The 27,135-nt window shown below is 44.2% G+C and overlaps 1 protein-coding gene across 1 annotated transcript in view; it reads right to left on the bottom strand.

Moving 5' to 3' along the window:
- Positions 1-27,135, bottom strand: part of USH2A (usherin) — a 511,215-nt gene that overhangs the window by 135,117 nt on the left and 348,963 nt on the right. Inside the window, exons 44-47 of the mRNA XM_028531335.2 lie at positions 18,758-18,921; positions 11,320-11,529; positions 9,780-9,982; positions 7,773-7,885 (exon numbers count right to left, since the gene is read on the bottom strand). Coding sequence (XP_028387136.2) covers positions 7,773-7,885; positions 9,780-9,982; positions 11,320-11,529; positions 18,758-18,921 — 690 coding nt within the window. The remainder of the gene's footprint in view (positions 1-7,772; positions 7,886-9,779; positions 9,983-11,319; positions 11,530-18,757; positions 18,922-27,135) is intronic.

Raw genomic sequence — 27,135 nt, 5'->3', positions numbered from 1 at the left:
ACCAATGGAAGCCTCATAACTAAAAAGAATTTGAAATCCTTAAGATGTTCCTGAGACGTTTTCAAGCGTTGAGGAAAGGACTTCCACAAGATTATGTTTAAGAAGCAGCAAATCATAGACAAAAAGTAAGGCATTTCCCTCCTGGTATGTCAGTGAATGAAGACAGCTACATAAACTTACACAAAAGCACGGACTAGAGTGGCGGAAACAGAGAAGAATATATGAGAAGTATTCTCCAGAGGAAAATGCACTAAAACTGGTATTTAGTGAAATTGGGGGATTAGAGAAATCAAAGATGCATGCCTGTGCCCACGATGATGTGCAAGACGGTGGTGATGTGCAGGAACGGACCTTGGAAAAGACGAGCTGGATGAGGATCAGCTTCTGAGGCTGGAGGTTTTATGGAAGTGCAGGGTTGCTATCAGGACAGAAAGTCCACAGGCAATTGGGTATGTGCGACTGGAACTCAGGAGAGAGCAGTGCTGTCAGTACTGAGATACCAGTATGGGAACCTGTAAGAATATTTGAACTCTGAGCTGGAGGCAGAGTCATTCTGTCGGGAACACCCACAGCTGAAGAATGGATTTGCAACGGAACTGATGGAAGAAACCAATGTGTGTTCAGAGAGCCAGGAGTGAAGTGACTGTTAACGATCAAAGTTAATTAGAAGGAAGAACTGGATTTTAGGAAAGGCACACAAAGGCGACCAGAGACACTGAGCTTCTTCTGTGGGAGCCACAACGGCAGAGAAATTAGAGGGCCTTAGGGAGAGAGAGGGAGGTAGAGAAATGCAATTAGGGGTGTTCTTAAGAATAAGCTGACCATTCTGCTAGGTGTCCTCCTAATCCAGCAGTGAGTTGCATATTCAGAACCCTGGCCATCAGAACTCTTTGGCCATCAAAACGATAATATTTCCCGAAAGTGATTCTGATTATGACTGTTGATTCGATGAGCATCCTCCATATTTTCTCTTTCAAGAGTCCTTCCCACACCCTTTTGAAACTCAAACAGGAAATTCAAGTCCAAATTCGAAGCTGCCTCCCACTGTCCATATTGGTGAGGGAGGATATTTAAAATACGGGTGAGGCGGAGGTGATCCGACATGGTATGTCTACAGACCCAAATTTTCCTTATTAAGAAAATAAAACTAAATATGGCGGAAGTTTTGAAATTGTCAAATTATTACTTCTGCCTTCAAGTTGCCAGCCACTGAGAATATCAGGGAGGGAGAATTAAGGAGAGAGAAGATTCCTTGATATCCAACATCATGAAAATAGAGAGGTGTCAAAGTTTCCTTTCAAATTTGGTGAGGCAGAAAAGGAAAGATTCTTCTTCCACAAGCCATGACCTCTCATGCCACCTTCGACCCCAAGCTAAGGACTATGAAAACATGGGGGTGGGCTTATAAATGATAACAGGATTTTAACCTTCCTTTGGGGACATGCAGGCTGAGCTGTTATCATGACGACTTCTGTAAAGTTCATGTGTTCATCTGTCTTTGATACCAGTTAGGTGCTTGAGGGAAATTTTTAAACAATTATTTATGAATGCTACAAAGACATTATACCCCAGCCTTCTCACCAATAATACAGCCTCAGACTGCTGTGGGCCTGGGAGAAAACTGCCATGTTTCCACTTCAAGGCAGGGACAGGCTTGAGCCGCTCTCTCTCTGCTTTCCCTTGAGCCTTGTGCCTGCAAAGCACACATTTTGGAACACTAGCAGTAATGGCATACAACCTCTTCCTGTTTACATTTACTCTTACCTTACACGTTTATGGTGGATACATAAATAGACTTCGGGGCATCCCACTGCCCAGTGAGGCTGACAGCGGCTGTGTTGGTCGGATTTCAATCAAAACCAGAGCCGGTCAGCTACCTTCATCCGAGGCAGTCTCTACATGCTCACGGACCAGAATTAATGAATTAGCTATTGATTAAATCCCAGCCTAACAAATCTACCAAGGCAAACAGATGAACTACCCAGGGCACATGTAGGCCATGGCCAGACATGTCCGGGCCATCGATCAGTAGTTAGTATTCTTTTGGGACACAGACGCAGCTGATGACAATATGATAAGTACAGAACATGTGATGTATGCACAGTTGTTTCTAGAGGAGCAGGCCACGAGATCAGAAGAGTGCATCTGGTCTGCATTTGCATGCTAAGGCACCTTTGGTTTACATATAGTGGAAACACGTGCCTAAGTGCTGGTACTAAAGTTGTCAAAAGCCAGGTGTGGGAGGCCAAAGACAAAGATCACACACCCCATGCATGCAGCCAAACACATGATATGCTACCGTATAAGCTCTTAAAATATACAAAAAGTTAAGCTTCACTGGTGACCACTTTTAACCAAAAATATGCATAGAATCGAAAAAATACATGTCTCCTTAGAAACCAAAATTAATTTACATGCGATTCAGTTAAGGTCAGCCTACTACCATTTCTCTGAGAGGATTTCACCTTGGATTTTATAGATTGCTAATACAAAAAGGATTTTTTAACAAGCAAAGTAGAAACATAGCGACCAAGTCCGCGTGGCCAGAAGAAGTATAGTGAAATCACACAGAGGACAACACGTGCACGTGAGGCTAACTGCGTGGGTGTGGGTGTGACGCCGAGGAACGGCTTGGCAGCCCCAGTGGGTGAGTGGAGTCCTGCTCCGGAAAACCGGGCTCTGTCACAATGGGTCACTTTAAGAAAGGAAAGGTTTTACTTGCCAGTATGTTGGGTGTGAATGATTTCTGTCAAGTTTTTGCTAGATTGCTGACCAAAAAAGGAATGAATGAATGAATGAATGAATGAGGGAGGGAGGCAAGGAAGGAAGTTAGTTACTAAAGGCACTGGAATGCTGAGAGATACCTGGAGGGACTTTGCGTGCTGGGCAGGGTAGAGTAAGCCCATCAGAATTTCTCTCCTGCCGATGACCCCTAGAAAGTCTGCACAAATCTCAGCAAGCCAGCACCTGAAGACTCAGAGAAGCTGACAGTAGAGGCGGATCAAGAGCAGGGTCAGAAGTTGAACAAACTCTACAGGGTGTTTCCCTTGGTGCCCGTTTCTCTCCCGTCTGCACCCCAGCGTGGAACTGAGTGCCAGGCTGGCCCAATCTAGGACGGAAACCCGGTCTTCCTGGCAGAACACGAGAGACTTTGCAAGCCAGAGGGTGGGGGGGGGACATTTGTTTTGTTTCTGCTTTTGTTTTTTTCCCTTCTGGGCCCTGCTCTGAGGATGATTCCAGCCCAGCAGCTGCCCAGTGGCAGCCCTGGCCCAGTGTGCACCTAAACCCGAAGAAAAACCCACCTTTCTGACCAGGTGAAGGGGCCGCAGGGGTCTAGAGAGTGTGTATGTGGGGGGTCCCTGTTTATTTTTCCTCTATTTTCTCTCATCACATCGCTCCTAAAACAGTCCCATTTAGGTCACCATGAGACAGGCTGGGAGGCTGCCATTTCAAGAGAAACCACATGTTTCTAGTCGAAGATCCAGGAAAGGAAGAGCAGGGGGTCCAGGAAATGTGGGGGCATCTCAGGGGAGAGAAATCTAGGTGATCTTCGAATTCCCGTCTGTGAAGGACCACAGCAACTTCGGTCACAGTCACCGAGAAGTGGAAACTGCCCAGACTGTGCACGAACGGTGCTGTATTCGTACAACAGAATAGTTCTGTGTGGGCGGGAAGTTTGGGGGCGGGAGGAGGAGGGGTTGGCCATAAGCAGAGGAGGGTGAAGAAATGTTTTGACATCATGGAACTGGGTTATCTCTTGGTTGTGGTAGTCTTTTCCGAACTCAATGGTTTTGTCAAAGGTTATAGAACTCAGGGCACAAAAAAGAATATATTTTACTCTGTGTCAATTAGAAATCAATTGTAAAATGCAATAGAATGATTAAAAAAATGAACAAATTCTGGAAACCTGAGATTTTTTTTTCGGAACCTTAATTCATTGTTAAAGCTAGGTGGTGCTCTTCAATCCCTGTCAGTTTTTGAATTTTTCCTTCACACGCATTAAACTGTTTTTATTCTAATCCCAAACTTAACTGGCATTTGACTGAGTATGGAATGATAACATGAAATGTTGACGTTTTAATTCAGAATTTGGAGGCATTGTATTTTAGCAACGGATGCTGCTCCTCAGAGGTCTGATGATACCGTTCAGATTCCAATGCAGGATGCCCGTGATCTGTCTTGTCCTCCTGGAAACATTCTGGGTTTTGAAATTTCCTGATAACACCCCTTTACGTGGCTCTTCTTTCAGTTATTATACTGGTATCTGTAGACCCTAATCTGCACACCCGCGACTTTTGTTCTGGGGCATTTTGTTTTAAAGATTTTATTTATTTTTTTATTTATTTCCAAAGAGGGAAGGGAGGTAGAAAGAGAGAGAGAGAGAAACATCAATGTGCAGTTGCTGGGGGCCGTGGCCTGCAACCCAGGCATGTGCCCTGACTGGGAATCGAACCTGAGATGCTTTGGTTCACAGCCCGAGCTCAATCCACCGCGCTACACCAGCCAGGGCCTGGGGCATTTTCTTAATCACCTCCATGTCCTCCTCTTTTTCCTCTGTTCTCTCTTCTAGCACTCTTATTATCCACATACTAGCCTTCCTGGCATTTTTCTTAACAATTACTTTTTTTCTTGATATCTTTGGTTCTGAGTGCACTTTTAGAGTCTTTCCTTTAAAGCGTCTCCCAAAGTTTTAATTCAGCTTTTCCACATTTAATTCTCACGAGGTTTCCTCCCCAACTCCTGCTTTAATTATGTTTTCTAAGCAAGCTTTGTTTAATAAAGAATTTTTTAAATCTCTTTGAGGTCATTATGACACTTCTCCCACTCTGTATGGCCTATGTCTATCAAATTATTTCTTTTCTTTTATTTGGCTCCCCTTAATCTCTGAGAGGCATGCACCAAAACAGCTGCCAAAACCTTTGTGTATGAGTGAGGCTTGTTGGTGCGTACGCTCTTCCGTGAATGTCTCTTCCACTGGGAATCTCCACCTGCTAATTTCTAAAGGAGGTCCTTTATGTAGGGCCATTAAAGCTTTTCCGGAGAAGAATGGTTTCCTGCGGGGGGCATCCCTGATGAGACCCTTGTTTTGGAGGGCAGAGCTGGGGAGGGCAGAGCTGGGGAGGGCAGCTAAGGTAGCCATATTTCAGTATTGTTCCTCACTTCCTCATGGTTCCCACCTTCTCCTCTCATGCCAGCTCGCCCGGTGCTCAGAGCCCTGAATCCACTGTGCCTGTGCTCAGCTTCTCCAGAGAGTAAACTTCTGAACATTCGGTGGTGGAGTCTACCACATGCAGGAAGAGAAACAGCACCCCGATGTGTGATATCGAGGTAGAAAACCTTGAGTTCTGCGACAGTGAATTATGTGTCAACTCGCCTGGGTCACAAGGTGCCCCGATATTGGGTGAAACTTTATTTCTGGGTGCATCAGCAGTGTCTCTGGCGAATTTAGCATCTGAATGGGTGGACGTGGTCAGGCAGATTGCTCTCCCCTCGGGAGGTGGGCACCAACCAGTCAGCTGAAAAGTGGAGGTGGGGGACTCCCTTCCATGTGCTGGACCCCTGAGCTAAGAGAACAGTGTCTTCCCCTCCCAGACCTGGACTAGGATTTCCACCATCAAACCCCTGCTCTTGAACTGGGTCTAAGCTGTCCCGAGTCTTAACTTTCCGTTTCATTTCTCTGAAGAACTCTTGGCTAGTTACAGTTTCCAACCATTTTTTTTTTTTTCCAGAATCTCAGCTAATCCCATGATTTCGGCTTGGAACCTTATCCCATCTCCCCCTTCTTCACAATCCCTAAAGCTCGCGAGAGCTCAGGCGCCGCGGCTCTCTGCAGGGCAAATGAGTTTGTTTTACGTGGTTCCCCGCCCTCTGCCAACCACCACTCTGGCTGCAGACCTCCCCACTGAACAAAGCCGTCTGCCTCTCCCTGCCAAATACGGCTTCCAGAATTGTGTCGAAATCTCTCTTCTGTCATTTTTTTTTTTTGCTCTGCTGTTTAATACCCTTTTTAATGTCCTTGCCATCAGTTTAATATATTTGGGGATAAGCAATCATTAGCCACAACTACAAAACATTTTCCCTCTGCTATCATCTGTAAGAATCTTCTTAAAGGAAAAAAAAATTCTGGAGAAGGAGACTCACGTGGGCATTCATGCAATTTCTAATAAAGCTTAATATTAGTTTTTTAGTTACATATAAATATGTCATCTAAGCTGTGCCAGTCACCTAGGCTTGAGTCATGGGGATGCCGACAGGCAAGGGAGTCGACAATATTCACGCACCCAACTACGCAATTCTTCCTCAAGTTCCTTCAGAACGAACTCTTCCATGATCATTGTGAGTAGAGTTTGTTTTTTTTCTCTTTACACGTTTCTCGTACATTATAAACGCCTGCCACAGTGTTTTTTACACTGTTCCATAAACACCTGTTTAGCGTGAGGCCTCCCACGGGAGACTGGAACTGCCAAGATTTAGAGCCATGCATTACACGTCCTTGTGTTACTCTCGCCCCTGACGTCACTGTAGCCGCAAGTGTGTCTGCTGAAAGGGTGACAGAGGTCTCTGGTGCCCTCTCACTTGCCCGTGTTTTCCCTGCAGAGCACACAGTCCTCAGGCAGGTGGGGAAATCTGCTGAGGGCATCGTCCACGGACAGCACACCCCACACTCGACAGGTGTCCATCATGCATGTGACAGACGTTGTGCCTTAGGAAGAGAAGGTGTGATTTTGCCCTCGACAGCTAAGAATCCCACTACTTGGGTTTTTCTAAATCACTTTAATCACACATCTCCAATTTAGTGCAGGTATTTTTTAACTAATTTTTTAAAAAGACCTGGACATTTCAATGTGTCATAAAAGAGTCCTTCGGAACTGAAGTATCTGATCATCTACTGATTGCTCCAGCCAGCGCATGTATATGTGGGGTGTGTGCATGTGTGTATTGGGGGTGTATGTAGGTGAAGGGTGATTCATTTGGCTGGGCAAAGTATGGGGGGGCAAAGGCAGGTTCACAGTTGTTTGAATGGAAAATGTAATAATTAAAAATAATAATGCAAGCTCTTCACGTACTTACAACTGTAAACCTACATTTGCCCCACCTGTGTGATGTGAAAAACACTCCTATTTCTATCTCTCGTCCCACCTGGGTGTAGAGGAATGGACAGCTGCCATCTCACTTGGCTGAGAAATAATGTTCAGTCTTCTTGTCGTATTATTATAATTGATAATTTTGAATTGAAAAGAGACTTACTCAATGGCCTTATGGTCATTTGTCAACAACAGAAGCATATGGAAAAATGAAGACATTCTACCAAGAACCCAGTCCAACTGGTAATAGTTACCCAAACATCATCTCCCCTGTTTACCTTACAGACATTTGCAGCTCTAGGGCAATCTGATGTATGTAAGTCTAATATTTTCCAAGAGATTAAGTGAGAAGGGAATCACTCTAATTAAAATTGTATTCTGTGTCTCGCAGAAAGATTCACTGAAGGACACATTTAAATTAAAAGAAAATCTTTCATGCTTTAAGCATTTGTTCAGATGACTAAAGAAAGAGAAGCCAGGCTAGGCGAGCAGGAGCGGAGACATCAGAGCTTAAGTGGCCTGGGATGTATCCAGGGAAGATTGACAAAACAATTCCAAAAATTTGATTTGCACACACATTTCTAGCAACTTATTCATTGAGATTGTCATGGTCGGGATAATACCTCTGGTTGTGATTTTCATTGCTTACAATCAGTTCTTTGAATTGACTTGACAAAACGTGTGTACCTTGACGTGATGCTATGAATTGTGGGTATTGGTATATCGCCTGGAGTGTCTTCCATGGTGGTGATTTGGGTTCCATTGCTTTTCACACAAGCGTATTTTGTGCAGACTTCAACCTGTAACAGTTTAGAAAAGCGTAAATCCAACTATTCTCAGAACCCAGACTGCCCATGACCAAATCTCACCAGCCCTCATGCCATATGAATCTTTTAGCAGCATCTTGGGGTGGATGGAATATTGATTTGTCGTTTGATTCCAGGGGGACAAGCTCAGAGTAGAGTGCAGCAACGGGCTCAGGGCCACTGAGGTAGTGACTTCGCTGGTGATGTTTAGACCCCGTTTCCAACCATTCAGGAAGGGACTGACACAGTCATCTATTTGGAGCCCAGGTAAGCACTGGAAGATGCCGAGGTGACAGTTTGTATAATATTATAATAATATTACACTAAGTATACTATTATGCTAAGTGATCACTAAGTATGATAGTGATCGCTGTACACTGCTCTCTGGATCCATACCCAGGTAGTATAATAACGGTAGCTTCTGGAAGTCTTGATACTTCCCAGTAAATGGCCTAAAGGCTCATCTGCAATGAAAAAACCAGGCCCAGACAAGCCGTCCAACATTCGGAGCTACTTTGTATCCATGTATTCCAGCTGCAATGATATTTTTACCTTAATCACATCAGAAAATCATCATCCACCCCTTTAACTCTGCCACCTCATCTGAATAAAAACCGGGGAGGGTGGAATAGCTAAAGATCAGGAATCGGGTTCATCAAGCGTTAGTAACACAAGGAGAACACCTTCAGCGCGGGGCGGGGAGAAATGAAGGTGCAGATTGCTGCTGGGACGTCTTAGAAATGACATCATTCTGCTCTTACTTAAAGGGTAAACCAGAGAGGAACTGCTCCTCTAACAGACTCCCACTTATTTGTGCTGTACAGTATTTTGAGGTAAAATATTTAGTAGATATTTGAACATTATCAAGACCTGCACTCTGAGTATGTCCAATGAAACCCCAAATTACCTAAAGGCAGATGAACTTAAAATACACTTGCCGGTAATAGAAATATAAAGACAATGAGACTTCATACATAATAGGAAATATTTGACTCCGTGAATAATGAGATAACGCAAAATCAACTCAACTGAATGTATTATGTAAATTGTATGTGCCAAATATTATGTTGGGTACTTGCACCAATAATAATCTGATTGAGTCCTCACGATTCCGTTTTCGTATATTTGCAAGTTGGGGGGGTCAGCGAAATCAGGGAACAGGATCAAGCCATAAGATCTGAGATGTCCACTGCGGCTTTCACATACTCTCTTGCCTTGACATCTACATAACAAAGTCTGACTTTAAGTTCTAATTGACTGAGGTTTATGCAAATGAATCTCCAGACACTTTCTTGACTTTGGAGAAACGTATCAATATTTTTATCATCCTTACTAATTCACTATTCACGTTCTCCATCCTTGGGGCATATTTCCGGATGTTACAGGTATATTGTATGGCATGTGAACAAAACACAAACATAAAGATTGACATTAAAATATAAATCAAAAATTAAAATTAGTATTCCCTTTAAATATATATATATAAATGGATGCATTCAAAAAAATCGATATTTTTGTACATCTAGATGTCTGCTTCGAAATCAAGGGCTATTATACAAAGGGTTGTTAGCATAGAGAATTTTAATTGTACAGTATCAACTTGGCAAGATTTATTGCAAATAAGCGATTTGCCAAGAAGAATATTGTCTTCATATCCATCGCCATCGTTTTCCATCTTATCATCATTCTCTTTTCTCCAGGGATTCATGTGTTGGCCCACAGCACAAAGATTTTATCCTGATCCATCCCCCTCCTCTCTCTCACCTTCCCCACCCAATATATCATCTGTAACCAAGATGGAAGCTATCCACTTAGAGGCCTACCCCGGCATGTTTTATTTAACGTACCCATAAGCTTAACCATCACAGGAACCGTCCTGTGATCTAACCTGAATGTCGTAGACAGTGAAGGGAGACAGGTCTCGGAGAATGAAAGACCCAGGCTCATTCATTCCGGTCTTGTAGCGCTGGTTATTTACATACACAGAATAATCAGTGACAACACCATTTGGGTGTGAAGGAGACATCCAGGTGACACGTGCAGCTGTACTGTTGATGATGACAACCTCTGGAGAAAGCATGCCCCGAGGCTCTGGAATTCAGGGAAGAAACGGAATAAACTCCAGCTGTCTCTGAAAAGGCACTTACTGAACTAAATGCAGATTAGGATCTGGGTTTCGAGAAGGGTTCGCTGCTTATCAGCTTTCCTCTGATGAAGTTATCACAGGCTGTAGTCCTCTGAAAATTGGCTTATTATACTCTCAGTTAGAAACCATAGGAATTGCTGGTAAAAAGCTTCCCACCACCAGCGCAGTGCTAATCTTCAATACTATGTGAGCAGTGGGATATGATGATGAGTTATTCACCCATCTGTACCGCTAACACATCTTTATTATTTGTCTCTTCTCTTATCCCCTTACTCTGTACTTCCTGGGAGGGGTGGGGGAAGGGAAAAAAATTGCTCCTTAAGCAAAAAAAAAAAATAAAACTCAGATACACTCAGGCTGGTGGAACGTGAAAAATCATTTGATGTTACTAGCTTGTAACTCAAGCGATATGAAGCAATAATGCAATATTGTCATTATGTAAATGATTTTGAATGTTGATTACCATAGGTAATGATGAAATCTAACATTAGGAAAAAAATCTTGCTTGGCGTTAAATTACACAATTATTCAAGCATGTCAGAAATAACTATGCAAAGACCTATTTTTATCTTAAGAACCCATCTTTACTAGTTGAAAAATTGTCCTTGTGATCCATTCTATTTTATAAACAAAAGGTGTCGACCTTTGGCACCACGAAGGGAAATGGGCTCCACTCAAAGTGCCCTGCTAATGACCTGGAACCCTGGCTCGGGAGGTAATGATATTATAATGTTTATAATGAGACTTTATAAAGCCAAAAGGATTAGAAAGACCATTCCGAACTCATTTCAGATTCACAAGTTGCTTCTCTTGCTTCCTCCCCCTTGCTAACTGGCTTAGAAATGAGTCACAGGCAATTTTTCTCCGTGGCTGAACTTCCACCTACCACTTCTGGTGACTCAGGGAGGGCCCTCGCTGGGCTGGGCTGTCGCTTTGAAAAGCACACTGCTTCTGTGAGCAAATCTCAAAAAAAAAAAAAAAGAGTCTCTAAATGTCACCATTTATTGATGGGAACTCGGCTCCAAGCTCAGCATACACGGAGCGGAGCAGGAACAAACTGGGCTAATATCCCATTATGAGGGCCTCGCACTGCTGTCTCAATGGGACCGCGTATTGATCTGCCACTTGATGACAGCCAGCACTTAAGCGTTTTAGCCCCGATCCCCTTCCTTCCAACACCGGAAATTTTATAATGGAGGGATGGCTGATCTCAACCTCAGCAAGAGTCAATCAATTTCATCCGCGTCCCTGGAGCCGAGCATCCCGTGAAATCGGGACTCACCCCCACCGCGAGTGGTTGCGTGCAGCACATCGCTGGTGATGCTGTGGACTCCATTGAAGGCAGAGATAAAAATCCGATACTCCGTGTTCGGACTTAAGTGGCCAATGACATGAGAAGTTACATCGGGGAGGAGCTGGAGAGAGTCGTTTGAGGTAGCAGAACTCCAAAAAAGTGTGTAATGTTCCACATCACCTTGTAGGTCTTGCAAAGCTGTGAACAATAAACACAGAACACTGTAAATGTGGCCGGTCTAACGGGACCTCAGTGGGGGAAAGACCAAGTAAACTTTGTTTGCTACTCTTAGAATGGGACAAAGGAAAGCTTATGGGACCTACTTGACGGTGTTAAGTTTTTTAACAAAGTTGAATTTTCTCCCCTTACCCCATAATTTGTTACATAGAGTCTTGCCTTTATAGGGACATGAGCTCATAAATTTCCTTTAAATATTTTAACCATGCTAGTTATAAGGATCCAACTAATCTCCAAAACTACGATATGTTATTGAGAGCAAAATAAAAATATGCAATACACGGAACAGCTTCTGTTTATAAGTAGCATTCCTAGAGAGAGACGTCTATGTTAATACACATAAGGATCTTGTATTAGGATCCCTTGACACAGGTTCTAAAACTGGAGAGATTTTGTATCTTGCTAACAAGATCTGGTAAGCATGCTTCTAGGGACCATTCAGTGGGTTTTGCTGCGTATGCGGTCGCTGTAGCAGTGGTATGGCAGGCTCTCCTTAAAGATTCACTCAGGCCCTGGCTGGTGTAGCTCAGTGGATTGAGCGTGGGCTGAGAACCAAAGTGCCGCAGGTTCGATTCCCAGTCAGGGTACATGCCTGGGTTGCAGGCCATGACCCCCAGCAACCGCACTTTGATGTTTGTCTCTCTCTCTCTCTCTATCTCCCTCCCTTCCTTCTCTAAAAATGAATAAATAAAATCTTTTAAAAAAAGGTTCACTCAGGAGAACCCTAGAATATTATCTGAAATTTTTACTGAAGCTCTCATCCATTTCCCCTGGTTCATTGTGCCTCTGTGATGTAGGTAAGCTCTTCCAGAAAGCCAAAATCCCTCACTCCCAGTCTCACGGCTGTAACTTGTCAGTACCTCAACCCCCAGCCTTTCAAAAGCCAGCCTGGTATTTTCTTTTTTCCTCTTCCACCCAGCTTCTCCAGTCTTGCCCTAAGTTCTGCTTCTCATGATCTTCCTACAGTAAAGCTTTAAACAGAAAACACAGATCAGCCATATTTTCTTAGGTAGGAAGTCGTATACTGCTCTACTTACATTAATAGTATTTTTAATGGCCTTAAGCAGTAACTCTTACCTTGGTTTGTGTTAGGGTTGGAAGGCGGGGTGTTGGTTTACAAGCCTCCTGAAATTGTATGTGTCGAAACAGTTTAACAGCACTAATCAAACACTGGGTGGAAAAGGTGGTATTTCTCTTTACGGTTATTGAAGTGTAGTTGCTCTAATGTGTGAGGTCCCACGGCCATATAAAAGCATATGGCTTGGAGAACCGTGTGCCTTTCTTTTTAAGAACCCCCTTTCGGTAAAGGATTTCTAAGCACACTACTGCTTTGACCTTGTCTCTAGCAACAGTTAAAAAGATTTTGTATGCCAGTATAGTTGAGAGTTTATAATAAGAGATCTTTAGCAACGTATTTGGAAAATTCTGGTGATCGAGATTTTTTCTCTCTGATGTCACGAAATGTTAAAACCTTTGGTAATGAGGTTCTTATTGTGCATGGGCAGGAATAAGCCATTCACGTCCATTAATATTTTCCCAAATGATAACATAAGTCAATTACAGCGAGGCCACCGGCATTATGAGAGTAAAAGTTCTCTGTCCTTAGAACTATTTTCTGCCAGCTTACAGCAGTAGCGCTCCATTTGTGGCAGCTGAGATAGAATGGAAAGTCTACTGGATTGGAAGCTCACATTGTATTTTCACTTAAGTGAGCAGTCTGGTTAGAAGTTCAAGCCCTAAAGATATAATATTAATGAATTGCTTTCAAATTCTATTCGCAAATGTAAATGGATTTTACCTAGGTTATTAAATGTGTCTGATATCTCCTTTATCAAGTTGTAATTAATGTACTTATATATGCACAGGGTATAAGGCAAAAGCAGGTTTACAGTTGTGAGCACATAAAATAGTTTATTCTTACATTATAATTTATTAATTATATTATCTTCCATTAGAACAACTGTAAAACTACTTTTGCCACACTGTGTATGTTGAAAATATTGCACCCTGTTAGCACTGTAAATTCGGGATAAGCAAATACCTGGATGAAATTTCAGTAACTGCCCATTCTTAGCCATACACATGGCCGCACATTTTGGATGGTGATCTCCATCTATTGGTCAGAAATGTGGTCTTAACTGTAGCCAACTCTCACATAGTGAATAGGTCCCTCTTGTTTGTAATGGAGTCCCCAATAATCCAAAACAGTCGTTAGATAAGCTAGTTCAAAGTTGCCTGGCAAAAGCAACTAGGTTATGTTCCTTACACACCATTGGATTATTTTTAGCGGTTAGCATTAACATTAATTCTGTCTCTAGATCTTTCCCATCTAGATCAGGGGTCAGCGGAGTAGAGTCCATGAACCCAGCCTGGCCTGCAGCCCAGATCTGGCCGGCCAGCTGTTCTGATGCAACCTGTGAGTGAAGAATGTTTATTATGTTTTTAAATGGCTGGGGGAAAAACTCAAAGAAGAAAAGTCATTTGTGATACATAAAAATGATATGAAAGCCAAACCTCAGTGTCCACCATGAATTTTTATGGGAACACAGCCAATTGGGTGTCCTGTACCTTTGTTTTCGTGTCACAGTGACAAAGTTGGGTTGTTGCTACAGAGACTGTGCACAGCCCGCAAAACCTGAAGTCTTTAGTGTTTACCCTTTCCCAGTGCATCCGTGGCCCTCCCCTAGGGCAACCACGGCAAACACCCCCATTCAGCAGGTCTCCTAATGGATAAGTCTGGGGTTGCATTCTCACCGGCTCACCGGGAGGGAATGTTGTTTCAGTGTGAAAACCCAGAGGGGTCCTATCATATGACAGAGTGTCTACCTTGCTCATAGGTCCTCAGATTAGAGTCCAATCTTCCAAGCTCCACGGTGCAGAGCTCGGTATCGTCAATGAGCAGTTCTTGGAAAATGTGTGCACGTCAAAAGTACATGCAAAAGCATGCCCAACTTTTTAAATGAGAAATGGCTTCTTGGCTTTTTTCATCTTTTGTAAAACTGCCACTGAAAGCACTGTGAACGTTCTAGAGCCAGAATACTTCACGCCAGTACTACATGATGACTGAGCGCTAACACATTATTTCATTTAGTCCTCATTGCAACGGTTTGAGGCAACTATTATTATCCCTGTGCTTTGGCTTAGGAAACTAGGGTTTAGTGAGGTTGCGCGGCTTGTTTTAGGTCGCAGGGCGAGAAAATCCTGGAGCTGGGACTCAAGCTCAAGTTTTTCTGATCCCAAAGCCGATTATTTAAACTGTTCCTTTGCATGGCTCCACCAAGTTTTGTCATTTTTTTTTTTTCTAGTTAGGAGGCTTTGAAACAGTGAGAACAGACAGGATCACCAAAAGGAGAGCTGGACTGTGGAGAAGACTCGAGGAAGAACTTTGAGGCACGTCTTCATTTAGGAGATGAGGGGAAGGCGTGCTCACCGAGACAGGAGGGGCTGTTTGTAGTGACCACTGCCACAGAGACACAGACCAGGGGTGCCCAGAGGACAGGCCCCTGGGTTGGGCCACTAGCTGATAACATCACCACGAGGGACGGGTCAGCAGAGTACAAGGGAAGGAGGCGTGGTTATAGTGGGTACGCAAGTGGCTGGAAGGGAAGCCCGTGGAAAAGGCCAACACGGTCCATTTGCTTGAATAGGTCAAGTGACGGGAAGAAGAGCAGAGGGACAAGGTGAGCCAACCACGCGGGATGCTTTGCAGAAGCAATTACTCCAGATCTGCAATTATTTATACGTATCGTCCCCTGAACAAGATCAGTTCAGACTAACTCGGACATTCTTCTGGCTACAGAAGCCAGCGGTGTCTGATGGAGGGAAATCAAGGCGAGGCCGAGGCTTCCGTGTGACTTTCATACTGTGTGACTCTCGGGAAAGTTCACTGAGATATTATGAGACTTATGTCATTAATCTTGGCATTCCCTGTGGCCGGCACAGAACGATGCTGAATAAATGTTTGTGGAAGGAATGGGGAGAGGAAAGGGAGGGAGGGAGGCAGATGGGAAAGAGAGGAGGAGGGATGATGGGAGAGAGACCGAGCAGGAGGCGACGAGACACGGGCTGTGAACAGAGGCAGGACGAGCCGTTCTTGCCACATGGGCCGCATCTGGGTGCCCTTCTGCAGCCTCTTTCTCACTAATACTTTCCTCTCACCGTCTCCGAGGTTCTCTTGCTCTTTTCTGGCCGTCGCTGCCCTTGTTGGTGAGGCCGCCCAGGAAGGGGACAGCCACGGCTGCACCGTCACAGGCGTTTGCTCATTTCGCTGTTGAGTTTAGAACGAGCAGTCAAAGTGGGAAGGAGCTTGTGAAGTCCCTCTTGACGAAGCGCTGACATCCGTTCAGGCTGCATGCGTGAGAGACAGCCGAGAGCTGGATGCCCGAGTCCTCCGTCCGAGTTTGCGCAGAGCTGCGCACTGTGATTTGGGGCAAGCTGCTCAGTACCCATTTCTGTCTCAGCGGGCTTTTCTGAGAATCGTACAACTAATTTAAGTGCAGGTGCTTTTGTATCTCTTCTTATCACAATGTGATCCTTCTCACTCCTACAACTTATCTTTGGGTTTTTACTTTAGGCCGACATATTTTCCCTTATTAGACAGGGCAGGAAGAAGAGCCTCGTCTCTCTGTAGGGACGGGGGTGGGGGGGGGCGGTGCATGCATGTGGCCCGTCCGAAGGGGCAGCCTCCACAAGGTGCCGGCCGATGTTTTCCCTGCAGTGACGTGGGAGCAGTTTTTCCTGATTTCAGTTTGCAAATCAATGCAAAAAAATCCTCATCTTCATGTGACACCTTCTGATTTTTAAAATGTCTCCAACATATCATTTTTGTCAAAGATGGCAGAAGAAACAGTGGATGGGGAACAGAGAAAATCAAGGCAACCGACGTGCCGACAGTCTGCCCTAACATGAGCCGAAGAGATTCAGGGGAGCTTTTACTTCCTATAACATCACGTAGTGAGGCAGGCGTTTCAAAAAGGCTCTTGTAAAATGTTCAGTAACTTATTCTTCTTAACCTGTGGTTGGTAAAAATCAGACGGAAATATTTTCCTATCAAAATGGTGTGTCCCTGGGAAGGGTGGTAGTTTAGAAATCTGTTGTAACAAATATGTTATATGCTCTTTTGGAAAGGCAATTTTTAGTAAGTAAATGTATTCATAAGTGCGTTCAGATGACTTGAACCTGCAGTTTTGTGCTGTTTGGCGGACAAGACAATGTACCCACTGGCTCCTACAAATCAAGAAGGCAATTACTAAACTAGCAAGAGCTAGGTGGCCCTTGCACAGAGGGGTGACTAGTTAATTCACTTAGGATAGCAGGTTGCAGGAGGGAAGAAAATGATGACACAACAAGCTTTTGCACCGCTGACCCGCTTCTGAGACTTAACCTTTGTGCTCACAAACAGTTATGTGAAGAATTTCTAAGGTATGAGTGGAAATAACAGCGGATCGCATTACCTACATCCCGAAGGTCGGAGGTTCAGATTACCGCGGTAATGAAACTTCAGTGAGCTGCTTCAGATCTATTAGGTTTGTCAGTTTTTATAAGCACGCTTTCTTCAGGCATGCAATTATACCATAAGGGACGTACATTGGTGAAAATTCAGCAGCAGGGTTTGAACAGGAGCATTCAAATGTCAGCGGAGGGGGAGGGCATGTGCCTCTAGGAAGAGGTTTTCAAGATGGATCAGGAGGTGAGGGCAAAGCAGAGAGGAAGAGGGAAATGAGTGAAAATATGTTATTATACTACTGTACATAAAATGTACCTCCAGATAAAAACTTTGTGTTTTTTTTTCAGAGGTGCATCAGAAGATAATTGCAAGCATCAATTTACTGGGATTCTTCCATTTAAATGGTTTAAGCAATCCTAATAGCAGTGACACCGATTAGTTAGAAGCCTGTAACCTTATAAAAACCCTAAGCGCAGGTGGCAAACACAAGGTGCACAGGTGGAATCTGGCCCTCCACCTTGTTTTATCCAGCCCGGCACCTTCTTTCTACCTGGTGGCAGCACCAAGCTCCTTGCCTTTAAAGGAGTAGTTACACTTATACAGTCCTAAAATTACATCCAGACTTTTGAAGGCAATTGTGGGGCTGATGTGGCCCCGATGAAAACGAGTTTGACACCCCTGCTAGAGTGATTGTCTTCTGTAGAAATGAGTTATTTAGTGGCAATACTGATCAACAACACCAGTCGTAATTTTAATTTACAATCAGTATCACCTAATACTGGCTTTAATTCACAGCTGATACAACATAACACTGGGGCAAATTCACTCAGATGCTCTAGAGCGAAACAGGAAGCATTTCTCTTCTTAGGCTGTAAAGAAACTCCAGACTGGATCAGGATCCTAGCCGGGAGTAATTTTACATCTTTTTATATAAATGTAGATGATACCTCAAGTAGGTACAGTTTTCTTACATTAAATATACACTTTAATTTGGGCTTTCCAAGTCAGTATATCTCAACATCTGGTTATATTCTAGCAAATTTTGATTCCATTATTCGCCAGATCTGAAGTCATACTTACAAGAATGATTGCAACACATATTTCTGTGATACCTTCAGTTCTGTTCTATTTTTTTTCTGAAGGTGATAATAGACCACTATGAACTAACAGGTCAGCTGTTAAACGCTGCTCCACTGACCAGGTGGATCTGAAATTTCAGGTATTGTAGCCTCACAAGTCCCAGGGGGAGGTCGGATCCGTCTGCAGACTCGCCTAACGCCTGTCAAGGGGTGCTCTGAAGGGGTCGGGGTGCACCCTGCAGCACAGAGGCACGCCCCGTTGGTGGCACCCTTCACCCTGCCGGCCTCCAGCGGGAACTCTGGCCACAACCAGGGCTGCTGACAATGCCTCACGTTACTGCAGTCCTGGTGAGACGGCTCTTGCTAATATGTGAAGAGTGACGAGATGCGGGGCCGAGTTCTCTGCAGGAAAGTGTGCAAGTTAACCCGTGGGCATGGCCATCACAACTGGCCGGGGTGGCAGAAAGGACATCCCCCACCCAGAAGGGACGGAGGAGGCAGAGCAGGCCCGAGAAGGGTGGAGAAGGGGGAAGGACAGTCAGCCCCTGAAAAACAGTGCAGGGACCTCAGGTTTGGGTTGTTCTGGTTTTTTAACATGTTCGTTTTCAGTTCGGTTTGGGACTCCTGGGGTAAGGGTAAACAAAGACACGAGAAGCTTCCTTACTTGGTTTGTCCCATCGCACATCTACGGCCGTGTGGTTAAGGACAGTTATGGAGACATTGGGTCCCCTCTGTGGGACACCCGCTAACGTTGTCACCGTCGCTTCGGGGCTGGGCGTGAAACCCACGCTGTTGTGGACAAGCACTTTATACGCGAAGGTTGTGAACCTGAAAGGTTTTATCAGAAGACATATATTAATTTCTCTTTTCCAAGAAACATAACACACAATTTCCTTGTTCCTTACAATACCGGATTCCCCCGCCCCAACAAAATACACAACTTTCTTTTTCCCCTTACAAAATACATTATTTTCTTTAGCTACACCAAAAAAAACAAACAAAAAACCCCCATTATTTTTGTAACTCTTAAGCCTTTACCAAGTGTCAGAGAAATATATATATTTTAAATGAGCAAAGACTGCTATTGAAAACCAGGGTGGTTTGTCATCCTCTCGAGCTTGCTGTTCTCAGAAGTAGTGAGGATCACGGCTCCGTTCAAGACACGGTTACAAGTCTGGCCGGCTGCCAGCTTTCTATCTGAATTCGGTCCCAAGAGTTGCATGCTCTTCTTTTGGGAAACTCATCCATTTCCCAAGATCAGAATCTCTCATTGCCATTTTCACCTGTACCTACGCTCCTTTCCCCAAATCTCATTGGCAGACAGATAAACCCTTAAATTAAATTATAACCATGACCAAAGCCAACCACATTGCCCCGCTGAGAGTTTTGCTACAGCGAGCGGCATCGTGCCTTCGCATGAAGATAGTTACTCCAGTTAATGCAGTGGGACTGAGTCTGGCTCTCCAGGAGGAGGGAACCTGACAATGCGGTGAGGACTTCCCGGGCCGGGTGTTAAATCGACGAGAGAGTAAAGCCGCCGATTCCTCAACCCCTTCTGCTTTTTTGGGCAGAGCACTAACTGGCTTTCTTTGTTTGGTTCAGAAATGCCTGGGTGGGCAAATGCTATTCAGAGAAACATTTGAACAATAACTTAGACCAAGAAATGTGCTTGAACACACTGCAGGATCCACGGCCATGCCTGGGTGGCATTCAGTGCTCAGGGCTGGCTCCGGCCTCCGATCATCATCCGCTGACTTGGGTTTCACAGAGTGCCAGGGGCACTCACGTCCGACACAGGGCCTGTGGGATGTGTCTCCGTGAGTCACAGCTCGTTAATCATGCCACGGGGAGGTGCCGTTTGCAGGACTGAGCTAAATATTCAACGGAAGTTGTGTCAGCATTCTCACCGCACTGGCGCCCACCTCCGTGGGACCCCGCCTGCCCTCCCTGGTGCCTCGTGGTCCCAGGACACTTCGCAAGGCTCTGCCGCAGCCGCAGTTAAGGGTGCTCCTCTGTTACTGTGGCTACAGGTCAGCATTTAGGGATTTCTCATGCCTCCACACCAGGAAGACAAACAATCCAATTTGAAAAATGGGCAAGGGGCCTGGATGGACACTTCTCCAAGGAGGACACACAGAGGACCCAGAGACATATGAAAGGATGCTCAGTATCACCAACTATCAGAAAGATGCAAGTTAAAACCACAATGCGATACTAGTTCCTACCAGTCAGAATGGCCTTCACTAATAAATCAACAAACAACAAGTGCTGGCGAGGTCGTGGAGAGAAGGAAACCCTAGTGCACTGTTGGTGGGAATACAGGCTGGTGCAGCCACTGGAAAACAGCATGGGATTCCCTCAAACAAAGAAAAATGGAACTGCCTTTTGACCCAGGAATTCCACTGCTGGAATTATATCCTGAGAACCCTGAAACACCAATCCAAAAGAACCTATGCACCCCAACATTCATAGCAGCATTATTTATAGTAGCCAAGTGCTGGAAGCAGCCTAGGTTGCTCATCGGTAAATGAGTGGATCAAAAAACTGTGGTACAGCTACACAATGGAATTCTATGCAGCAGAAAGAAAGAAGAAACTCCTACCCTTCACGACAGCATGGATGGAACTATAGAGCATTATGCTAAGTGAACTAAGCCAGGTGGTGAAAGACAAATACCACATGATCTCACTTATAAGTAGAACCTAATCAACAAAACAAGCAAGCAAGCAAAATGGAACCAGAGACATGGAAATAAAGAACAAACTGACAGTGTCCAGAGGGGAGGGAGGAGAGGGATAACAGGGAAAAGAAGAGGAAGGGTCAAGGAACAGGTGTAAAGGACCTGTGGACAGAGACAACAGGGAGAGGCAGCACGCATGTGGGAGGTGGGTGTGGGCAGGGCAGGGGAGAGTGATGGGGGGTGGGGGAATGGGGCCAACTGTAATTGAACAGCAATAAAAAAAAGTGAAAAAAAAAGAATTTAGTGATTTCTTTAAAGCAATTTATTTCCCCCAAATAAGTACTGGCATCAGATCTACATCTCTCTGCTCCATCTCCCTTTGTGTCTTTCTGCTTTGTATGCCGTAGTGGGTTGAATCCTTCCCCCCACCACCAAAACAAAGAGATATGTCTTAAGTCCCAACTCCTGGTCCCTGCCGATGGGACCTCATTTGGAAATAAGGTCTTGGAAGATGCAATCGAGTTAAAAGGAAGGTGTGTTGGATTTGTGAAAGCCTTAAATCCGATGGACTGATGTTCTTATAAGACAAAAGAGACGAGACTTTTGACACAAAGGGAAACCACCAGGGAGAAGATGGTCACATGGAAAGAGGGGCAGAAGTTAATTTTTCTGCCACCAGCCAAGAAGCAGCTGGGTGACCAGTGGTTGGAAGAGGCAAGAAGTTTTTCTTCAGAGCTTATGGAGGGGCCATGGCCCAGACAACACCTTGATTTTGGACTTTCGGCCCCCGAAACTATGGGAAACTATTGGTTTGAAGTCACCCGGTTTGTCTACACTGTCCCTAGGAAGTGACACATACTCTATGTAGCAAGTGCTAAACAGTCCACACGACCAAACAACAAAGGGGGAGTAATCACTGGCATTCACTCAGTTCTTGATGCATGCCAGGGAGTTTCTATGTGTAGCAATTCATTAGTGCCTTGCAGTTAAACCTGGTAAGGCACTATGATAATACCTAGTTCGAAAACGAGGGGGAAAAGGCTCCAAGAGTTAAATAATCCATTTCCGTCATCAAGGTGGCAGGGGGGAGAGTGCTGATTCAGACCTAGGCAGCCTGGTCCCCGAGCCTGCTCCTGCAACCGTGACGCACGACGGTCACCATAATAATGACGACGGTGCTGATCACAGCCGTGGAGACAGCCACAGGGACAACCTGATCTCTCCGTGCTCGGATGGGGTCACAGCCCCGGGGCTTGAGCTTGAGTTATTTTTCTAGCGGAGGTGAGAGATTTTTGCTTACACGTCCAAACAGTCTCGCCAAATTTCCTTTGTAGCCCCTAGTATGAATGTGAAGCATGGTGAGTCGGGGTTAAGGGGATAGCGAGTCTGGGACAATCGAATGAAACGAAGTTAATGGCTCACCTGGGAATTGAACCAGCGACCTTGGCTTCATTAGCTTGCTTGCTCCCCAAGTAAAATACTCTTAATTGTGTTTTACTCTATAACGTGGCTGAAAAGAAATTTAGCTAGAGTCTGGGTGCCTGAGCTAAAAAATTTGATTTTTTCTTCTCTGTGTCTGATGTTATATATTAAGCAAACTTTATGGCTTTCAAATGAGGCCATTTTTGTAGCTCCTTTCTGTAAGTGGTATTAAATTCTGATGACACTGAATCTGTGAACTGTACATAAATCCTGTAAGTCCTTAGTTCTTCCACTGATACCTTGAGCCATTTCATCAGACTTTAGGGATGGTGAAATGCCCCCCCCCCCATGCACGCTGTCACAGACATGAAGGGCACACAGACACATGTAATTGAAATGTCTGCTTCCAAAGCAGGATTCACAGCTCAGAGTGAGAGATGGCTTTACAGTTTATCTGCTTCAAAGAAGAAAGCATCTGCTACATTTCACAGATGAGAAAACGGAGGCCCTGAGACGTTACATGGCTTTGGCCTAAGGACACAGACTAGTGAGGACGAGCAGGTGGGCCCCTACCTTCCTCATTTCTAATATTCAACCCTTTCTACTATTCAGGATTTTACTTAACTGAGAAATCATAGGCATTTGACTTGATGCCGTGCCCTTGTCCTCTGCATTTTCTTTGACTTTCTTGGTTAAGTTAAAATGTTAATAAAATATTGAATTCTCCTAAGTAAAATACTTTAATACACTGTTCTCACCGTACCTGAAACCTAATCTTTTTTTTCCTTAAAGTTTTTTTTAAAGATTTTATTTATTTATTTTTAGAGAGGGAAGGGAGGGAGGGGGAGAGAGAGAGAAAGAGAGAGAGAGAGAGAAACATCCACATGCGGTTGCTGGGGGCCATGGTCTGCAACCTAGGCATGTGCCCTGACTGGGAATCGAACCTGTGATGCTTGGTTCACAGCCCACGCTCAATCCACTGAGCTATGCCAGCCAGGGCTGTAATCTTTATGTAAGCATGTATACCTATGACTATGCATGTCAGTCTATATGTTACCCCTTCATATTAAAGAAGAATGCCTTTGTGTGCTTACAGAGCTTTTCAAATTCACTCTAGGCACATTGTACTTTTTAGATGGACTTAGATGTTGGTTATTGATATCAACTGGGACATTCCATTTAGTTAATAATAACATATTTTTAAAACACAAAGGCCAAATTGACTTCATATACTCATGCAGAACTTACGCAGATCAATGCCTTCTTGAAATACTAATTGTGTTCCCTAGGTGTATCTTGAGAGATGTCCCATTGGAACCCTGAAGGAAACAGGTTTGGAAAGCTGAAGAGCGAAGGAGCCTGTCTCGAGTCGATGCTGTAACCAGTAAGACCAGTTGTTGGAAGGTCGGGTCAGGAACACTGAGCTGCTCCAATAGTTCTCGTGTAAGCGACCAGTACGTCTGGGACCGCCCACAAGACCCTGCCTTTACCAACACCCGGGAAGCGGTTGGTTTGGCGGCCTATAAACCTGACTGGGGTGTGTTTCCTTGTGAAAGGTAACACATGTTAAAATCTTATTTATGGAAGAGTACTCATTTCAAGGTTCAGTTGTTATTACTCCAGTGAATTAGAAAACTAGGCTCTGTTTAGATGATGCAATTTTCAATCTGTTCACTTACTGAGGAGACAATGTGGTAATGAATGAATGAGTGGATATTTCATAGTCACGAAAGCGGTCAGTCTCATAACTTTCAGTTCCTATATAATTTGATACATTAGTGACACAAACATACTTGTCCAGTAGAGAAATGATCCCTACGGAATCTTAGAAAGTTGTTTATTTTATAAATTATATTGTTCTCTCATGTTGGATACACCATCGCTTCTTTCATTCATTAATTTTTCCCCTCATTTAAAAAGTTTGTATAGGACACTAACGCCATTCTCAATGCTAAACACATTATCACCTGTGCTAGCCATTAATGACGGGGGACTGTGCCCGGTGAAGACATCTGTCCAGCGGGAAGGCCTGCTCCCGGGCGAAGTGTGTGAAGGCTCGTATCCTAACAGAGTCTGAAGTGGGTTTTGGGGAACCAGTAATATTCTTCCGTGCAGCCGCAGAATGCCTCAGGTTATTTCCATCAGAATTAAAAATGTGTCAGCTTTATTGATGTCCCGACAGAATTCTTGTGTCAACAGTGTCACCGGTATAAATCATGCTTCGGAAAAGGCCGGCTATTCGGCTTGCTCCCTGACGTTTGCACGACCCACGTGTGCAAGAGGACAACATCACACACACACACAGGATGCCTGTGAGGGTGCCGTGCGGCCTCCCATGCTCTGTGGGAGCCGGTGGGGAAGCAAACCAGGACTCATGCAACAAACACTCTTTCCACTGCTTAAACCTGCAGTTACTGGATTCTCCAGGGAAGGCATCTACCTTTTCTTTGCACGACCAAGAATTCCACGGAAGATTTTCGCCTTTGAAGTGGAAGAGTAATGCTTATCACCCTGGAACGTTTTGATGAGTTAGCTTTTCAGATTGTGACCACCAGGTGCAGATGTCACACTGCTGAAGGTCTCTATATTTAGGCGACTAGAAAATGTCACACCGAAAATAATTTGGCTGTACTTTCCGTCTTTGTTCCACTGTGTCATCAACAGTAGAAATAAAGTCACGCTGAGAAGCTGTATTTTTTTCTTGAAGAAAACTTTAGGGGGAGAAAAATCTCCTATGACAAAAACACATCCTTGCCCATGTGGAGGCTCATTTTTCATGAGGTAAGGTTTCCCACGATGACACCTAGGAGAGTGTGGCATCAATTTAGAGCCATAAAAAAAGATCTCTATGGAGAAGAGGACCAAGATGCCACTCATTTACTTTAAATGTGAAGTAGATGCATTTTTGCTTCTTCTGAAGTAAGCAGGGTGCTCAGAGAGGGTGCCCCAATGCTGACAGAAGGTGGCTTTCATTCCTCAACCCAACTGTTACTAATATTAAGGAAGAAACTCACAGGATTTACCTCACGTCGCTGGTCAGGGGAGAGAGTCCTTCCTGCCTCTCACCCTTCACAGGTGCAAAGTCAAATACTTTATTTCCGAGCTGCAACTGAAGTGCTCTCACACTATGGGACACGTGTCAGAGAGGTGACCCGGTGTCGGGAAGCCCAGCAGGAAATGTCATCTGGGCACATTCAATCTCATTACGAAGGAGGGAGACCAAACAGATATTCTTTTGAGTATTATTACCCCCCAAACTATATCCACTTTGAGGGCTTAAAACATTTCACTTTCAAAGGTTTTTAAAAAATTAGAATTGTTCGTAAGGTTTAAGCTTAGATACCATGGTATATTTAGTTTAAGTATTTAGTTTTAAAGCAATCAAGTCCAATCAGTCTTTGAAAGTAAGATGAATATTTATTCATTTTGAATACAGTTGACCCTTGAATGACATGGGTTTTAACTGTGAGGTTCTTTCTACAATGTGGATTATTTCACCTTGTAAACAGATGATATAAACTTACGGTATCAGTAAACATAGTACAATACTGTCAACTTAACAGGACGAATAAACACAGTATAGTACTATACATGTATTTTCCGTTCTTTATGGTTTTCATAATAACATTTGTCTCTAATTTATTACAAGAAAGCAGTACCTAATACATACAACACACAAAATATGTGTTAGTCAATTTTATGCTGTTGGTGAGGCTTTCGATCAACCATAGGCTATTAGTTCAGTTTTGGGAGAGTCAAAAGTTATGTGTGGACTTGTGACCGTTCAGGGGGTCAATGGCGCCCCAAACCCCCACATTGTTCAAGAGTCAACTGTACTTTCACTTAAAGGTAATTCAGTTAGTGGATTCTTCAGCAGTCAAATGGAGCTTTCTTTTCAGACTGTTATTGCAAAATAATGCTATTTAGGAATTTATAAATAATTGAAAGGGATAGAAATTAGAACATGCAAGCACTGGCTGTGTAGCTCAGTAGATTGAGTGCGGGGTGTGAACCAAAGTGTTGCAGGTTCGATTCCCAGTCAGGGCACATGCCTGGGTTGCAGGCCACGACCCCCAGCAACTGCACATCTCTCTCTCTTTCTCTCTCTCTCTCCCCCTCCCTTCCCTCTCTAAAATAAATAAAATCTTTAAAAAAAGAAATTAGAACACGCTTCTCTTTATAAACTTAATGACAGCTAAGTTCTTAAAATCCTCAATATTTTCCAAGCTAGAAAGCAGAACGTGTTATTTCTTACACCCTCCTCTTTGCTTGTCAAACCCAGAGCAGAAAGCAGGACACGCTCTCACTTCATTCTCAGGGGTGTCATCCGATCACTTCAGGACCAAGGCCTCCGGAGGTGCTGAAAATCACCACCAGGGCACTGGGGCTTAAACGGAAGGAAGTCACTGCCCTCTTGTCAACTCTGGCCTGGCTCCCCACGGCAGAGGACAACCGGGTGGTCACCAGATTTTCCAAGTGACGACAGTGTCAGGACACCCAAAGTCATGGTCCCCCCAGCAACCATAAGTTGGCCAGTTTGCACAGAACTATGAAGGCAGAGAAGTTAGAAACTGACCGGGGGCATACACCCACAGCGATACTGAGTTCGTGCGCAGGCGCACAGAGCAAAGGTCAACACTGAGGCGACTAGCTGTGTACGTCAGACCAAATCACCCCTTACCTGAGATGGCGTCAGAATGGAAGCAGCTGTGTTTCAGTTATCTGAATAGTTAGTTCACTATTCTACTCTGTACACGGAGGTATAGAGGGATGAAGAGAATGACTAGAATGCTTTGAATTTCAGAGTACGTTAACATTTTTAGATTAAATGGGTGTAATTCTATATATCACATTTAGCTAACAAAAATAGACCGCTTGACCGTGTATACTGACTTCAATTTATATGTAGTCTCACAAATATATTCACACAGGGATGTCCA

This window comes from Phyllostomus discolor, chromosome 15 (genome assembly GCF_004126475.2).
Source record: "Phyllostomus discolor isolate MPI-MPIP mPhyDis1 chromosome 15, mPhyDis1.pri.v3, whole genome shotgun sequence".
Lineage (NCBI taxonomy): Eukaryota > Metazoa > Chordata > Mammalia > Chiroptera > Phyllostomidae > Phyllostomus > Phyllostomus discolor.
Note: the sequence above shows the minus strand (reverse complement) of the source record. Positions and strands in the feature narration are given on the sequence as shown.